The sequence below is a fragment of the Misgurnus anguillicaudatus genome, chromosome 11 (assembly GCF_027580225.2).
Source record: "Misgurnus anguillicaudatus chromosome 11, ASM2758022v2, whole genome shotgun sequence".
Classification (NCBI taxonomy): Eukaryota; Metazoa; Chordata; class Actinopteri; order Cypriniformes; family Cobitidae; genus Misgurnus; species Misgurnus anguillicaudatus.
The window spans coordinates 16,848,077-16,865,875 of NC_073347.2; the positions used below are offsets into that span (position 1 = coordinate 16,848,077).

At 42.2% G+C, this 17,799-nt stretch overlaps 2 protein-coding genes across 3 annotated transcripts in view; one reads left to right on the forward strand and one right to left on the reverse strand.

The window, feature by feature from the left end:
• Nucleotides 1-17,799, reverse strand: part of LOC129416763 (hyaluronan-binding protein 2) — a 304,383-nt gene that overhangs the window by 155,090 nt on the left and 131,494 nt on the right. The gene's annotated exons all lie outside the window — the stretch shown is intronic.
• The window catches only part of LOC141349179 (attractin-like protein 1), a 226,123-nt gene that overhangs the window by 140,534 nt on the left and 67,790 nt on the right, over nucleotides 1-17,799 (forward strand). For both annotated transcript variants that reach the window (XM_073873146.1, XM_073873147.1), the window contains 4 exons: nucleotides 542-594; nucleotides 13,166-13,260; nucleotides 14,676-14,754; nucleotides 17,335-17,492. In XM_073873146.1, coding sequence (XP_073729247.1) covers nucleotides 542-594; nucleotides 13,166-13,260; nucleotides 14,676-14,754; nucleotides 17,335-17,492 — 385 coding nt within the window. The remainder of the gene's footprint in view (nucleotides 1-541; nucleotides 595-13,165; nucleotides 13,261-14,675; nucleotides 14,755-17,334; nucleotides 17,493-17,799) is intronic.

Sequence of the window (17,799 nt, forward strand, 5' to 3'; positions counted from 1 at the left end):
GTGTTCTCATAGCGCACAAGATTAAAATCGTGATGCACTACAATATGTTGTTGTTTGCAAGATTCTTTGTTAACCATAATTATGTTAATCATAATTTGATCATGCACCTAGACTGTATATTAAGTTTTCGATTCCTCGCACACGTGGCTTTTTAATCTTTAGAGAGAGTCAGGTGGTACATGCTTTTGGCGCAGCTTTAAGTTTGTCAGTTTGAATTGAGTTGAAGTGTGGTCTCATCATCTACCTCAGGCCTCACAGGACAAGAGCACCTGACGGCCTGTCTACTATAATCATCTCAAAATAACTACAACCTCCAGCATATGGAACAATTATTAGAGAAATACAGCAACACACTAGCAGTATTGTCAAGAATGCTACATGCTTTGATACAAACTAGTCCTATTATTATTGTTATTGTGTTATTTTAATGAGCACACAACCTTGAAGAAGACATTGGAGAAAGGTTCATGATGTTTGGGAACAAGTTTCCAGATACGATGTATTTGTGAACTAAAGTTTTTTTCTTGTTTGTGTACTGCAGATGTGATTCTGAAAACCGCTACCATGGCAACCCACGGAGAGGAACATGCTACTGTAAGCTACATTTCAACACTTGCACTCTCTGTGTTATACACAAACACACACACACACACACACACACACACGTTTCCATGTTTTATAGGGACATTCCATAGGCGTAAAGCATTTTATTCTGTACAAATTGTATATTCTATTCCCTTATCCAAAACCCCAACCTACCTCATCATGCTTGATTTATAAGCTTGTTTCCAACAATCAAAATGTCCCCAGAAGTATATATGGTTTACTAGGACTTTTTATTTGTGTAATTGCCTAAAATAGTTTTTATCCTGAGCTAATTATGTTTTTTATTCCCTGAACATGTTCAGTAAATTGCTTTTTAGACATAATATGGGGACACTTTGGATGTCCTTCTGAATCAGATGAATCATTTAAACCAAAGACCCATTGCAAAATAAGTTTTAAATAAATGAGCATAGGGAACGATAATGATAATTCATTAGCATTTATATATGCAACAGCAATATTCATCTACATACATTTTAACAAAACCGCTGCATGTGACGCAGAGACTTTAAGTGATTATTCATCTAAACTTCGCATTTATAGAAATGGAGAATTTGTGTAGTGTAGCTTCGTTGGTAAACTATTGCATTAGCTGCACAAAGTAAAGCTTTTGAATGCACTGTAAGTCAATTTAAATAAAAGTGTCTTGCAATTGTAGTCTGGCTAACACCAGACCAGTCTCAGAGGTCCCGTAAACACTGCATATTAATTTGGATTTTAGTTCCCCCTGTTATCCTTAATCCTGTTCTGCACACACACAATTCAGAAATTTACGGGACTGACAACCGCATCCTACAACCAAATTAACTCCTGCAAAATGCAGGTAGTGACAAGCGCATTTACAGAAACTCTGCACAGTGTGTACATAACCAAACTGAACAACTAGTAGTTAATAAAGTGTTTAATTCATGGACATGATTTAAAGGGGAAAAGGTCTTCTGTATGCGCGGTGCAGAAAATGACAGAGGCACGAGCGTTTGCTGACTAGTGTTGCCAGATCTTGCATGAAAAATACAGCGAACAAGAAAAATCCAATAATAAACCGAAATAAATCCAGATGGTTTACCTTAAAGATCAAAATATTGGGACTGGCACCTTTACACTTTAAATAAAACTAAAATCTTGATCGCTTCATCAGCCAAAAGCTTTAACGGTTAAGTGCCAAAATGGTATGTAAGTACAAAAAAGACGAGTACCTAGCAAGGAAGCGCTGTGGAGCAGCCTCAAAAATGCCTACAATGCACAACACAGAGACTGAGGTTTATTGCAAAACATAAGCCTGTTAAATTATTTTGGTCAAAGCTGTGAGTAATAAGCACGCGAGATGGCAGAACGTTGTTATGGTTATTTTTTGTGTCAATCATCACATTTTCGGGAGTGAGTCTTGTTCCGTACAGCCATGACACAAACATTTATGGGATTCACTCCCAAATTTAAATGCGGGTGTCACTCCCGAAAGTTTGCAGTGTGTACGAGGCCATAGAGAATGAGACGTGGTCTGGGAACCACATGCTCATTTTCTCGTATTTGAGGCGTGGTTTGTGAATGCCCAGAGCCGTTTATTGGGCGCTACGAATGTCTATCAAATGCGTCTGTACCTAGCTCATACCCAATCGTTTTTATTATACCAGATGACGATATGATATAAATAAATTTCACTTACCATTTATAAGTTAAATGGACTTCATCAACGACGATGCCTAGCAGGTTGGTCCTATAACACTCTGTGGCTATGTCTTGCCACTTTGCGCTCATCCAGGCCTCAGAAGTTGGTATCGACCACATCCTTCTTGGATATGAAAATGTTTAACGCCAAAATTTGCTCTTTTTAAAAAATTAACTCTGTCTTAGGATGCATAATCGAAAGGTAACTTTGCGTCTTTTGCCATGTTGGATCCATACGCTGCGGGGAATGGCTTTCTTGCTTGGTGTTTTTGTCTTGTTTTCAGTAGAAATATCAATTTTTTTTTAAATCAGGACGTGTTTTCTTGATGGGCAAAATGACCTGAGAAAATAATACTAGTTTTTAGACAAAAAATATCCAATTTAAGTGAATTTGTGCTTAAAACAAGCAAAAATATCTGCCAATGGGGTGAGAAAATTTTACTTGAATTAAGTGTTTAAGAAAAAAGAAATCTTATTTCACAATTTTTTTTCTCACCCCATTGGCAGATAATTTTGCTTGTTTTAAGGACAATTTCACTTAAATTGTATATTATTTGTCTTAAAACTAGACTTATTTACTTGGGACATTTTGCTCATCAAGAAAAAGCATCTTAAGCATTTCTATTGAAAACAAGACAAAAATACTAAGTTAGACAGTCATTTTTTGCAGTGTAGATATAAACAAACTGCTTCGGTGTGTCGCAAAGACGTTGACGTCGTCATCGTCTTGCTGCCCCCTCCCCGTTCTGTGATTGGTTCCCTATTTGAGGGGAACAATTTGTTCCATGGTCTCCATGCTACACTTGCAGCTTGAATAAATTTAGGGAAATAAGTTTTTAATATAAACTAATTTATTAATTTGTTTAACTTTTTGAGAATTTTTAGCTACTTTGCTAATAAAAATTGTATAAAACTGCTAGTGTTTGTATTATGGTAACATACTGTACCCGCGAGTCTTAAAAGGAACATGTAAGAGACGGAAGCAAACGCAGGTGAAAAATATAACAATGTTTATTTAAATGTAAACAAAGAGAGAGTATTCAGAGTTAATGCGGAAGTAATCCAGTCCGGTGTTGTTGAAGGCAATGGTGACGATGACTACGGTGGAAGTTGGTGCTTTGAGTGCGACGTTGGTGGAGTGGTGAGCAGTGGTGAAATCCAGGCTGACACGGAACATCCACACGAAGACGACGACGACAATACACATCCAACTGAAACACGTAATCCAGAGTACACGAAACAACCAAGCAACACGGAGACTGAGCAAACAATAGAATCTGGCAGGGAACAGAAAGTCAGGTGAGTATATATGGAGATGATGTAATGATGAACAGCTGGAGCGAGACAATCAACACACAGGTGAAAGGGATTGCTCTAACGAGCACATGGCAGGGGTAAGTGAACAAGACACACACACAAACATGACACGGAGGAAAACAATGGATTTTCCTACCGTGACAGTACCCCCTCCCCTAGGAACGCCCCTCGGCGTTCCCAGCCTGCTTTACCTGTTGATTGAATTCATCAATAAGGCGGTGATCCAGTATGTCCCGAGCAGGAACCCACCTTCTCTCCTCCGGACCGTAACCTTCCCAATCCACCAAGTACTGAAATCCGCGTCCCCTCCGTCTGGAGTCCAGAATACGGTTAACCGAATATGTGGTCTCCCCATTAACGATACGAGGCGGAGGGGGAACCGGGGCAGGCGGATTAAGACGGAAAAAAATCACCGGTTTAATTTTGGAAACGTGAAAGACGGGGTGAACCCTCCTGTACGCAGGAGGAAGGCTAAGACGCACTGTTACCGGATTAATGATTTTGGTAACAGAAAACGGGCCAATAAATTTGGGAGCAAGTTTATTCGAGACGGAACGCATCGGAATATTCTGGGTTGAAAGCCACACTCTTTGACCGACGACGTATCGAGGAGGCTTCGACCGGTGGCGATCGGCCTTGGCCTTGGTGCGTGACCTTGCCTGGAGCAGGGCTCTGCGAGCTCTGGTCCAGGTGCGGTGGCACCTCTGGACTAGTGCGTTTGCGGAGGGAACCGACACCTCGGATTCAGTACTGACAAAATTAGGTGGTTGGTACCCTAAACTACACTTAAATGGAGACATGCCCGTAGATGACACCGGCAGAGAATTGTGTGCGTACTCCACAATTGAGAGTTGCTGACACCAGGACGAAGGATTCTTGGAAACCAGACATCGCAACACCCTTTCGACGTCCTGATTGGCTCGCTCGGTTTGACCGTTGCTCTGGGGATGAAACCCGGACGAAAGACTAACAGTCGCCCCTAGCAATTTGCAGAACTCTCGCCAAAATTTGGACACAAACTGGGGACCCCTGTCAGAGACCACGTCTGTCGGGAGGCCATGTATTCGGAAGACGTGGTCAATGACAGCTACCGCTGTTTCCTTGGCTGAAGGTAATTTGGGCAAGGGAATGAAATGGGTCGCCTTCGAGAACCGGTCCACTACGGTCAAAATCACCGTATTACCCTTAGAGGGTGGGAGGGCGGTAATAAAATCTAGCGAAATGTGGGACCAGGGTCTCGAAGGGACAGACAGCGGTAAAAGTAACCCATCTGGAGGACGATTGGAAGTCTTACCAACGGCACAAACTGAACAAGCCAAGACGAAGTCGTGGACGTCACGAGCCATACCAGGCCACCAAAATCGTTGCTTGACTAGAAACCTAGTTCTACTAACCCCTGGGTGACAAGCAACACTGGAACCATGACCCCACTGGAGGACGTCTGACCGTAACCCTTCCGGCACAAATAAACGGTTCGGTGGGCAGCGAGCCGGGGGCGTTACCCCTTCTAAGGCTGTCAAAACCTTCGATTCGACCTCCCATCTGAGCGCGGAGATAATGATTTTCTCCGGTAAAATGGGCTCGGGAGTAGCAGTACGATCGGAACGCTCAAAAAGACGGGATAAAGCATCGGGTTTGATGTTTTTGGAACCCGGCCGGTAAGAAAGTGTAAAATCGAAACGACCGAAAAACAATGCCCACCGAGCCTGCCTGGAGTTAAGTCTTTTGGCAGTTCTAATGTATTCGAGATTCTTATGGTCCGTCCATACAATGAAAGGTACACCCGACCCTTCAAGCCAGTGACGCCATTCTTCCAGTGCTAGCTTGACCGCCAACAACTCTCGATTGCCAATGTCATAGTTAACTTCCGCAGGAGATAAACGATGGGAATAATACGCGCAAGGATGTACCTTTCCGTCTGAGGATGCGCGCTGGGACAACACTGCTCCTACCCCCACCTCTGACGCGTCGACCTCCACTATGAATTGACGTGAACGATCAGGGGTAACGAGAATGGGAGCTGAAACAAAGCAGCTTTTCAGTTTGGCAAACGCAGCCTCAGCTGCGTCTGACCACCTGAACGTCAAACCAGGGGAGGTCAAAGCGGTCAGAGGTGCGGCTAGTTGGCTGAAATTGCGAATGAAACGCCGGTAAAAATTGGCGAACCCCAGAAATCTCTGCAGGGCCTTGCGAGACTCTGGGGATGGCCAATCTACCACAGCCTTAACTTTCTCAGGATCCATGCGAACACCCTCAGTCGAAATGATGTGTCCTAAAAAAGAAACAGACTGTGCATGAAAAACGCATTTTTCCGCCTTGACAAAAAGCCCATTCTCTAACAACCGCAGAAGCACTCGTCGTACGTGTTGCAAATGTTCCTGGAGAGACGAAGAAAAAATCAATATGTCATCCAGGTAAACATATATGAACTGGTCTACCATGTCTCGCAACACGTCATTAACGAGTGCTTGGAAGACTGCCGGCGAGTTCGTGAGACCGAAAGGCATCACGCAGTACTCAAAATGGCCACGAGGGGTGTTAAACGCAGTCTTCCATTCATCCCCCTTCCTGATGCGAACCAAATTATATGCATTACGTAAGTCCAATTTAGTGAAAACGGACGCTCCCTGCAACCTCTCGAAAGCTGAAGACATCAACGGCAAAGGATAAGTATTCTTTACCGTGATGTTGTTCAACCCTCGGTAGTCAATACAAGGTCGCAAGGATCCGTCCTTCTTCCCCACAAAAAAGAACCCCGCCCCCGCTGGAGATGAGGAAGGGCGAATGAACCCCGTTGCCAGAGAATCAGAAATATATTTCTCCATGGCCTCCATCTCCGGAACGGACAGAGAGTATAACTTGCCCTTAGGCGGAAACGTACCTGGCAATAAGTCTATCGCACAGTCATAGGGACGATGAGGAGGAAGAGAATCAGCCCGCGACTTACTGAACACCTCCTTCAGGTCGTGGTACTCCGCGGGCACGGTAGACAAATCCACTGCTTTCCCCTGAAACACAGACTCAGAAACAGAAACACAAGCAGAGACAAGACAGGACTTATGACACTCCTCGCTCCAGCTGGTAACAGAACCCAGTTTCCAGTCAATTCTTGGGTTATGGGAATGAAGCCAAGGATGTCCAAGAACTATGGGGGAGAGAGCAGTGTCAGTAATAAAAAATGAAATAGTCTCTGTGTGGTTTCCGGAAGTGATGAGTGTGATAGGTGCTGTGGTGTACTTGATAGTGGGTAACTGATGTCCATTGAGGGCGAAGGGCGCAATCTGGTGGGTGAGTGAAGTGAAAGGTAACTTGAGCTTACGTGCTAGTGAGCTGTCGATGAAGTTGCCCTCCGCCCCCGAATCCAGAAGTGCGTGCCCTGAGTGCGACATAGTGGACCACCGTAGTCTCACCGGAAGGAGAGTGGATGTAGTAGAGGTCTTCTGTGCGGAGATCCTGCCCGATAGTAGCCTCTGTTTTACTATCGGGCTTGGTCTTTTACCGGGCACCTCTGGCATTGGTGACCCGACTCGCCACAGTACATGCAAAGACCCCGGGATCTCCGCCGCTTCCTCTCCTCCCGGGGTAACCGAGCTCGATCCACCTGCATGGGTTCCGGATCTGAGAGACCACCAGCGGAAACTTCGTTGGACGGATCCGTGGACTCCGCTTGACGTAGGGACGGACCTTGAGTCTTCCTTTTGGCAGCGGTGGAAAGGCGTGCGTCAACCCGGATCGCCAAGTCCACCAACCCGTTGAGCGACTTCGGTAATTCCGCCGTGATGATCTCTCGATGGATCCGATCCGCCAACCCATGCAGGAAATGATCCCACTGCGCTTCCTCGTTCCACCTGCACTCCGCCGCCAGGGTACGGAACTCGATGGCATAGTCCGAGACCGACCGCTCCCCCTGCTGGAGATCCGTGAGGAGACGGGCGGCCTCCCTCCCGGCGACGGAGCGGTCGAAAACCCTCTTCATCTCCTCTGCAAGCGAGGCGAACGAGAAACAACAGCTGTCCTTGTTTTCCCATACCGCCGTCCCCCAGAGGGCAGCCTTGCCTTTGAGGAGCGAGAGCGTAAACGCCACCTTCGTCTCCTCGAGGAAGAAAGACCGGGGCTGTTGGGCGAAGTGTAAAGAGCAATGAGAGAGAAAAGTACGGCAATAGTTGGGCTCACCGGCGTATTTCTCCGGGATAGGAAGTCTCGGTTCCTGGATGAAACTACCCCCTGGAGGTGAAGATGGTGCGGGCGGCATGGGTGGCGCAGTGGGAGGCGTGATGTCCGGAGATCGCTGAGAGAGCTCGGAAACCTTCGCCACCATTACCTGGACGGCCTTCCGCATATCTTCGATGGTTTGATCCTGATGATCCATACGAGCCAGAGATCGCTGGAGAAACTCCTCCAACGCTGAGATCGGTTGACCACCTGCTGCTTCCATGTTGGCCAGATTCTTCTGTAATGACTTGTAAGAGACGGAAGCAAACGCAGGTGAAAAATATAACAATGTTTATTAAATGTAAACAAAGAGAGAGTATTCAGAGTTAATGCGGAAGTAATCCAGTCCGGTGTTGTTGAAGGCAATGGTGACGATGACTACGGTGGAAGTTGGTGCTTTGAGTGCGACGTTGGTGGAGTGGTGAGCAGTGGTGAAATCCAGGCTGACACAGAACATCCACACGAAGACGACGACGACAATACACATCCAACTGAAACACGTAATCCAGAGTACACGAAACAACCAAGCAACACGGAGACTGAGCAAACAATAGAATCTGGCAGGGAACAGAAAGTCAGGTGAGTATATATGGAGATGATGTAATGATGAACAGCTGGAGCGAGACAATCAACACACAGGTGAAAGGGATTGCTCTAACGAGCACATGGCAGGGGTAAGTGAACAACACACACACACAAACATGACACGGAGGAAAACAATGGATTTTCCTACCGTGAGAAATATAATGACTAATAGACACAGTGTATAACTCCGCCTCACATGGGCACTCTGCAACAGACGCATGAAAGTCCATGTCAAAATAACAGTTTTATTATCATCAAGTGTTATTTATCAAGTTGTTTACCTCGCTTTCCGAGTCGTTGATACACTGTTTGTAATTATATCCAAGAAGCACACGAAGGGCACTTTTCTCGTCGTCACATCAGCTTAGACGTACTTTCAGCAAAGATGCTTATATTACGGAGATGCCAACCTTCCATTAGAAAACACGCAGCGTCTCAGCCAGTCAATAATGATGATCAGTGATATATGTTGCGGGCATTCAGGGTGTAACGACAGTCAGTTACAGTTTACATTTGACAGTTTTTGCCATAATTTAAGATGACATTTTAATCTGTTAATTAAAAACGGCTTCTGGTCTCCTTCTCTGTATATAGCAGCGTTGCTATGCTAATCTTGCAGGCTTCCCCGAAGAGGGTCTTTGCTTTCAGTATCCTAAACGTATTTGCATTTTCTGCGTCGGACCCTGTCAGATCCACTGCGGATGTAATTTCGTTGCGTTGGCAGCCAGCCAGCCTCGTCTCGCATGACGTTAAAAAGCACATGCGTGTGCTTGGCATCGAGCATCGTTGTGAGCATAGCTAGTAGTTTAACTTTTGCGCGCTCGCTTAATTTTTTTTCTCCGACTGTATGTGTTTTGCGCAGGCGCCGCACACACGTGCATTATCTTGTTTTAATTTCAACAATCGTTAAGTTTTATCGAGTAAATTCTTATCGACAATTAATCGAAGATCGATTAATTGTTAACATCCCTAATTGCTATATATATATTAGGAACACCATACTAATACTGTGTTTGACCCCCTTTTGCCTTCAGAACTGCCTTAATTCTACGTGGCAATGTTTCAACAAGGTGCTGAAAGCATTCTTTAGAAATGTTGGCCCATATTGATAGGTTGGCATCTTGCAGTTGATGGAGATTTGTGGGATGCACATCCAGGGCACGAAGCTCCCGTTCCACCACATCCAAAAGATGCTCTATTGGATTGAGATCTGGTGACTGTGGGGGCCATTTTAGTACAGTGAACTCATTGTCATGTTTAAGAAACCAATTTAAAATGATTCAAGGTTTTTGACATGGTGCATTATCCTGCTGAAAGTAGCCATCAGAGGATGGGTACATGATGGTCATAAAGGGATGGACATGGTCAAAAACAATGTTTAGGTAGGCGGTGGCATTAAAACGATGCTCAATTGGCACAAAGGGGCCTAATGTGTGCCAAGAAAACATCCCCCACACCATTACACCACCAGCCTGCACAGTGGTAACAAGGCATTAAGGATCCATGTTCTCATTCTGTTTACACCAAATTGTGACTCTTACATCTGAATGTCTCAACAGAAATCGAGACTCATCAGACCAGGCAACATTTTTCCAGTCTTTAACTGTCCAATTTTGGTGAGGTTGTGAAAATTGTAGCCTCTTTTTCTTATTTGTAGTAGAGATGAGTGGTACCCGGTGAGGTCTTCTGCTGTTGTAGCCCATCCGCCTCAAGGTTGTGCATGTTGTGGCTTTACAAATGCTTTGCTGCATACCTCGGTTGTAACAAGTTTTTCCCCTTTTCACACCATTCTTTGTAAACCCTACAAATGGTTGTGCGTGAAAATCCCAGTAACTGAGCAGATTGTGAAATACTCAGACCAGCCCATCTGGCACCAACAACCATGACACGCTCAAAATTGCTCAAATCACCTTTCTTTCCCATTCTTATATTCTGTTTGAAGTTCAGGAGATTGTCTTGACCAGACCCACACCCCTAAATGCATTAAAGCAACTGCCATGTGATTGGTTGATTAGATAATTGCATTAATGAGAAATTGAACAGGTGTTCCTAATAATCCTATAGGTGAGTGTATATGTTCTGCACTTTATGTATGTATGTATTTAAATATTATTAATAGTAGTTCAAACGGTCGAATTTTCCAAGAATCGCACGCGAGCCGAACCATGGGTTGTGATTCGTACAGATCACGGATCAACTGTGATCCGTCACAGCACTATCTACGACTTACTTTCACATCCATCTGTTTGCGCTTTGGCTTGATTAATAGATCGCTCATCTGTCTTGATGCGTGTTGCCTTAGCGGTATCATATCTGCCTATAACATTTTTAGCACTGTTTTAGCACTGTCACTTGACTCTCTCACTTAAAATCCATCAGTTCCCACACATTCCCAAACTATTTCAGTGATTGGCTCATTGGTTGTGAATCGTCGCTCTCATTTGAATAAAGTTACGTCATCATGTTATGTTCACATTGCGACCCATCCTCTTCCTTGCTTTCCATGTGAAACATTGCGACCCCGTCCTCTTGCATGCTTTCCATTTGAAATCAATGGTATGCTTTGCTTCATCACACTGTTTGGCATATTGGTACCTCAAAGGAATGCATGCGTATCTGTATCTAAATGGTACATATTAGGACTTTTTTAAAGACAGTAGGTAATTACGAAGCAAAAAATTAATACTTTTAATTTTTATACTGCACATTATACATAGAACATACTGCAAAACTGTGTGAGAGTACAGAAACCCTATGCAAAAAGACCAAATTTGATGATAATTTCAGCTTGCTGCCTTCAGAGGCACATGTGAATCAATTGAGCATCAAGTTATTATTTAAAATCAGCATGCTATTTTCTCTACTGCTTCTATAAAGATGACTCCAGATGTCCCTAAATCTCTGTATTTCTCATTACCACCAACAAGGTGTTCCAAAATTGAGGATGATAACGTTTATGGTACAGTAGGAGACGGTAAATGACATGCCTAGATCCCATTTACCAGGGATGTGTTTCAGTTATTGCTTCATTTCAGACCTCTGAAGCTGAAAATGAAATGTGTTCTGCAGATTGTTTAAAGGAAAATGTACTTTGGGTTGTCAAGATGGTTATTTGAAACTATCATAATGACTTTATTAGGTTATGTATTTAAAGTAAATGCAGTTCATAAACAGAGCACGTTGTGTTGTTGGTTGCGATCTGAATGTCCTCTGGTGGCTTCTTGAGGATGTTTTATTAGACTGCTAAAAATAGTCAGACTTCCCAAATGTTTCTAGCGTATATGATTTTAATTCTGCTGTGATGTATAGAATAACTCGAGTAGTAACACATGTTGTCTCACAGAAGTGCTGGATTTGGATAACACAAAAGAACCACATTATAAGTGCTCTCTGACTTCTCTCGAGGGGTAATTTAATTTACTGCTTGAATTCATGCAATTAATTGCCTTGTTTTATAACAGAATGAAAGCAAACATGTTAAAAGCGTATTGGCGGTTGTTTGTTTTTATGGTCATGTTTTATTATACTTTCTGAACTCTTTAACAGGCGCACACACAAATGCAGTCGTAAAAGCACACAAAACTTAAAAGTATAAACATTATCACAGCAGGATATCTAGATGTTGCTTTTAGTACTGTACTCTTATATACATGACCACATTTATCTCACAGCCCAAAACTGCCTGTTGATCTCTCTTTAGATTCTCTGCTCTTTTTTTGTCTCTTACTGTGCATAAAAAAACTTTTAGTGACGACCCTTAGGGGATAAACATGGCTTTGCTGTATCCCTGCAGTGAACAATTAGAGAGACAGAGAGCAAGAGAGAGAAACAGCAATAATCTCAGTTTCAACAACTTAGTAAGTGAGGCTATAGAGAAAGAGATAAGCTTGAGATGGTAACTTTGATATGAACCATGATCATTTTGCCATAAAGGCTATTTGTTTAGTTTTGCTTGCTTTTTGTGAACATCTACCATGCTGAACCACATACTTTTGCTTCTGTATAGTAGTTCTGTGGTAGAGCATTGTATTAGCAGTGCAAAAGACATATGTTTGAACACATACTAAAAAAAAATGTATACCTTGTAATGCATTGTAAGTCACTTCCGAATGCATCGACCGGATGCATAAAGGGAAATATACTTGGACAGATAAACAAAGTATGTAAAGTGAACTGAAACGAAGAGTTTAGATTCTCTTAGCACGTAGTATACATTTATCAAATACTTTTTGCTAAATCCCAGCCTCAGGCCATTCAGATATGCTGGTTTGTTGGCAGGATCCATTAAATATACCTTTTTTAGCAAACTCCTCTAAGTACACGAAAGACAAATTGGATGAACCACAGCACGCATATGTTTTTTTATTTTGTGTCAAGCTAAATCTTTGTCTTTTTATGCAATCATGTCAATGACACTTCAGCTTTTTCTCTCATGAAATTCATTTTGACCTACTGGACAATCAAATCAATCCTCATTCATTGATTCACTCTCTGTTGCTGTTTAATCACATGTCGTCTTTACAATTGAATCAGACACAGTGACCCCTGGTTGCTTGTGCAGATGTGAACTGTCAAAAAGTCACGAGTCACGACTGATTCTTTCTTGCCAAGAGCTTCTCTTTGGATTTGGAGAATAGCTCAGTCTAAATCATTGCCTTGACATGTGCATAAACCACCAAGTCTGTAGCTGAACATGTATTCTCCTGATTTTTTTTCAGCTGAAGCCTGTTTTATTCTTGTTGTAAATGTGGTTTGTGGTTTCTCTTTTCCACTTTACTAGATTCTCTTCTAGTAGACTATCAGTTCACCTTCAGTCTTCTTCAGGACGATGATCGGCACTACACAGCCATTAATTTTATGGCAACACCGGAACAGGTCAGTAAGGTCACATCCGAATCAAAATGGAGTGTGTCCACAAAAACAAGTCAGAAAAAAGGTACAGAAGCTGTTACTAGGGAAGTACCCTTTTAAAAACTACACCTTTGTGTTTAAGGGGGCATATTAAGACCTTTTTAAAGGGCACCATTTCACACTCTCACAAGAACAAGAATGTACAAATGTTGTGAATGGGGCAGTACCTTTCAAAATACACCTTTGTAACTAAAAAGTGCATATTGGTACCGCAAAGGGCGCACTCACAGTATTCAAACCAAACTGTGACCCAGCACAATTGTCCCCCCACTCCCCCAGGAGGACAAACTCACACTCTACTTATATCGAGCCGAGCCTAGGCGCACTTTCGCCATAAGAATGTGGTTGTTTTGAAGAAAGCAGGATGTAAAGCGCTCTCTTAACACTGGAGCCCATCGTAATGTTAAGTCCGTGTTTTTTATTCAGAGTTGTTTGGTGCGCGATGACACACAGCCCTCTCACATGCCATCATATTGCTTAGTTGTTTGGTTGTTTGTGCAGCTTAGACATTCACGTAACCCTGCTGCGCGCATCAGAATGTTTTTACAAAGGCAGATGCAGATGAAGGTTTTGCGCCTGAAGCCAAGTGAACTGCGCTCACCCCTGCGCCCACCCCTGCAAGACGGCCAGGGCGCTATTAACCAAACCGGGCCTGGACTTGGTACAGAGCGATCACACTAGTCAAATTAACCAGGCTTTGTAGGGTCAAACACGGCTAGGCGTGGTTTGGTTTGGATAGTGTAAGTGCGCACAAAGGTACACATCTGTACTACATTGGTTCCAGTGACAACTTTTGTACCTTTTCTTCTGACTTGTACTGTCTTTCTCTTTGTATTTCTTTATTACTTTGTCAAATGTATACATTGTACTTTACAATTGTATAGTTTACAAATCTCCATTTAATGATAGCATATAATCATATGGTTTCTTACAAATAACATTAGTACTGAATGCAAAAAAAGGTATTTTCTCTAAATAATCTGCATATAAAGTATGTGTCAATTGTAAAACTTTTTGAAAGCGTGGAAACGCAAGGCACGCCATACTGCCTTTTTTGGGGGGCACTTTAAAAAAAAGAGCAGTGTGGCACAGCTTTTTATACTGCTAGGCAACTACAGAGTCAGCCGTCTTGTCAATCAAATATTGATGCCGCGGCAGGTGGCAAAAAACGCAAGGCGTTTGGCGTGCATAAACAGCGCGCATAACGCTTACTGCCCATAGAAAATCATTCAAAACAGGCACCTGCAACTGCCATAAACGCGTTTGGTGATCGGCCCCTTGAGCTGCCATTAAACCTTTCTAAATGAAAAGTATTACTGTAAGAATGACTTTATCCATCTATTTTAGTGTTTTACATCATAATGCTGTTTATTTTTCAGACCAACAAGGACTTGTATCTGTCGATTAATGCTTCCAACAACTTTAAACTCAACATCACATGGTCTCTAGGCTTCACAGGTATTGTGCTACAGTACAATGTCTTGCTATTGTATAACATGTTATATTTTAAAGGGGACATTTCACAAGACTTTTTTAGGATGTCAAATAAATCTTTGGTGTCCCCAAAGTACGTACCGTATTTTCCGGACTATAAGTCGCTCCAGAGTTTACGTTGCATCATTCAAAAATGCGTCATTAAGATGAAATAATATATATAAGTCGCAGTGGACTATACATCGCATTTATTTAGAAAATGATTTCACAAAATCCAAGTCGAAGAACAGACATTTAATCTGGAAAGGCAAGTTGTTCAACCAAACACTAGCACACAGAACAGCAGGCTGAATAGATGTCTGTACGTTAAAGTAATATTATCAGTTATTTACACGATAAACAATAGCATACAGAACATACCTGGAAGGTTGAATAGGCTAAATTAACCGAAGTTCGCAGGCTCGTCCTTCCATATCACTGAATTCATTGAAATACATAAATACAGGAGCAGCATATGACAGACTCTCGCGGCTCTAGACAATAATGTTGTCTCTTGCCTCATAAATGTCAAAATTAATTGATACAGACTTACAGGGCGCACCTGACTATAAGATGCAGAACCAGCCAAATTATAAAATAATGTGGCTTATAGTCCGGAAAATATGGTATGTGAAGTTTTAGCTCAAAATACCATATAGATAGCATGTTAAAATTGCCACTTTGTAGGTGTGGGCAAAAATGTGCAGTTTTGAGTGTGTCTTTTAAATGTAAATGAGCTGATCTCTGCACTAATGGCGCTTTTCCATTGCATAGTACCCTGCGGTTTGGTTTAGTTTGGGTCGGGTCAACTTCCTTTTGGGAGCCCTTCCATTGGTATCACTTCGCAGTACCCGATACTTTTTTTCGTACCACCTGGGTTGGGGTTACAAGCGACTCGAGCTGATACTAAACGTGACGCGTAAACACTGTAGATCACTGATTGGTCTGAGAGAATCGTCATCGACGTCATCCTATTATGTAAAATATTAGCTTTAGCTTACTGCTAGCTTGCACTGTCTCGAGCAAACATGTTGTCATCTGTGCTCTGCTGTAAGTTTCCAAACACCCTTTTAGCGATGAAAAACATCCACAGGTTGTGAATCAGGAACACATAAAAGTTTTTTCCAGACTTGCAGTTTGTGGCGGCACATTCGCGACGTGCACGTCAGTATTATTAATGCTTTAATGCAACTTCCTTGAGGCTCAGCGGAGCGCCGTCGACTGACGCCACGGGTGTTTGAACAGAAACTGTCATGTGAGACAGAGGTAGTTATAAACGCGATGTGCAAACATCTATTTGTGGTGGCCAATTTTAATTTTGTGACGGACTGATAAATAAATAAATGTATGGGAATGTACAAGGACGCTCTCACTTGTATGATGTCACAGCAGTATGCACCGCAAATATAACGACACGCCTATAATCCCTCCCACTGCGAAGTGATACTAAACTCAATGGAAAAGCTAACCACGCCAAAGTGAGGTGAGCTGACCCGACCCAAACTAAACTAAACGGTGGGGTGCTATGCAATGGAAAAGCGTCATAAATGACAGTGCCGTGGTTGGTTAGTGCAGATTAAGGAGTGCTATTATCACCTACTGACACCACAAGCGGAGCCAAATTTTAATTACCTATTTTATGATTGCAGAGAATGGTTTACCTAAAACTAAGTTATTGGGTTGTTCTTTATAACATTTTTCTTGGGACCCAATTATAGCACTTAAAAATTGAAAATGTCAGATTTTCATGATATGTCCCCTTTAAAACAAGAAGCGAGGAACATTTTCTAAAAACTAATGAAATAAGTGGTCTGAAAAGACTACCAAGCAGCAATTTGAATCAGTTTGTTGGAGCATTGAGGAAATGTTTTGTGATTTCAATTAAGATAAGTATTGTCCTGTGCAGGGCCTTAAACTAAACAGGTTAGGGAATTGCGTTGCTTTTAAAAACATTCAACCAGATTTGGATAATGAACAGGTAAAGATATTGTTGTAGACTCTTTTAAACCAGACCCCACAGTGTTACTTCTCCATAAAGTCATTAAAATAGCACTTTGGATAATGTTTATGTTAAGTTTCACTTTTACAAGAGCGTGTTTGTGTAATTATTTAAAGCTTTCCTCAAGACTTTTATCAGGTTACTGGAAAAGTCAATTTTGCATTGTGATGAATAGATACTAGTTTCTTCTTTCTATGGTACTTAATGGAATAGCCAGAAATATGGGTCATCAGGGAAACATAAATATAGACTGACTGATGTGCTTGTTTATTTGTGGTCAGAGATTGCTGTATTGTGACAGACCATATGTTCATTGTGAACTTATAAATCTGAACCCTTTTGCAGAAGCTCTTATTCTTTGTTGGTCTTGAAGTTAAACTGTTTATGATAACTTGATTTTATTAAGAAGCTTTGAGCATTATTATTATTCAGAGGTTTCATAGTGGAAATGTTGATAAGAATGTGCCATATCTTTTCTATACCCAGGATTTTGCATATTACAGTAGCATTGTTTGCAGACACACATGCAGTACAGTATGCTGATCCTGTGTTCTTACTCTGTATAGAGGGTACGATCCCAGGAGAGGAGTTCCCCATTGTGTCCAAGACTAACACCAGAGGGTACAGAGACAGCTTCTCTTGTGAGAAATTCTCTTTCATTGCAAATCCCAACATCACTTTCCATGTCTACGTCAGCAACTTTACATGGCCAATCAAAATACAGGTAAGATCAGCAACTCACATATACAGCATGTGCAATGTAGTCCTTTTCTAAAGCCACCTGTTTTTATTTGTCAATGTTGCTTAATGGTATAAAATGAGTGCGAGAGCTTAGGTTAGTTTAGGTAAGAGTATAGTATATCAGTAATATGCCTTTGCTGTGTTTTTTGGTGTTTAGTGAAAAAAAGTTTTATATATTTAAATATACATGTAGGTACCTTGTTTCATATACAAATAAGGGTTTTATATATTTGAACGCATTGCGTACTGTATGTAAACATACAATCTCCAGAGAGTTCAAAATGACTCTG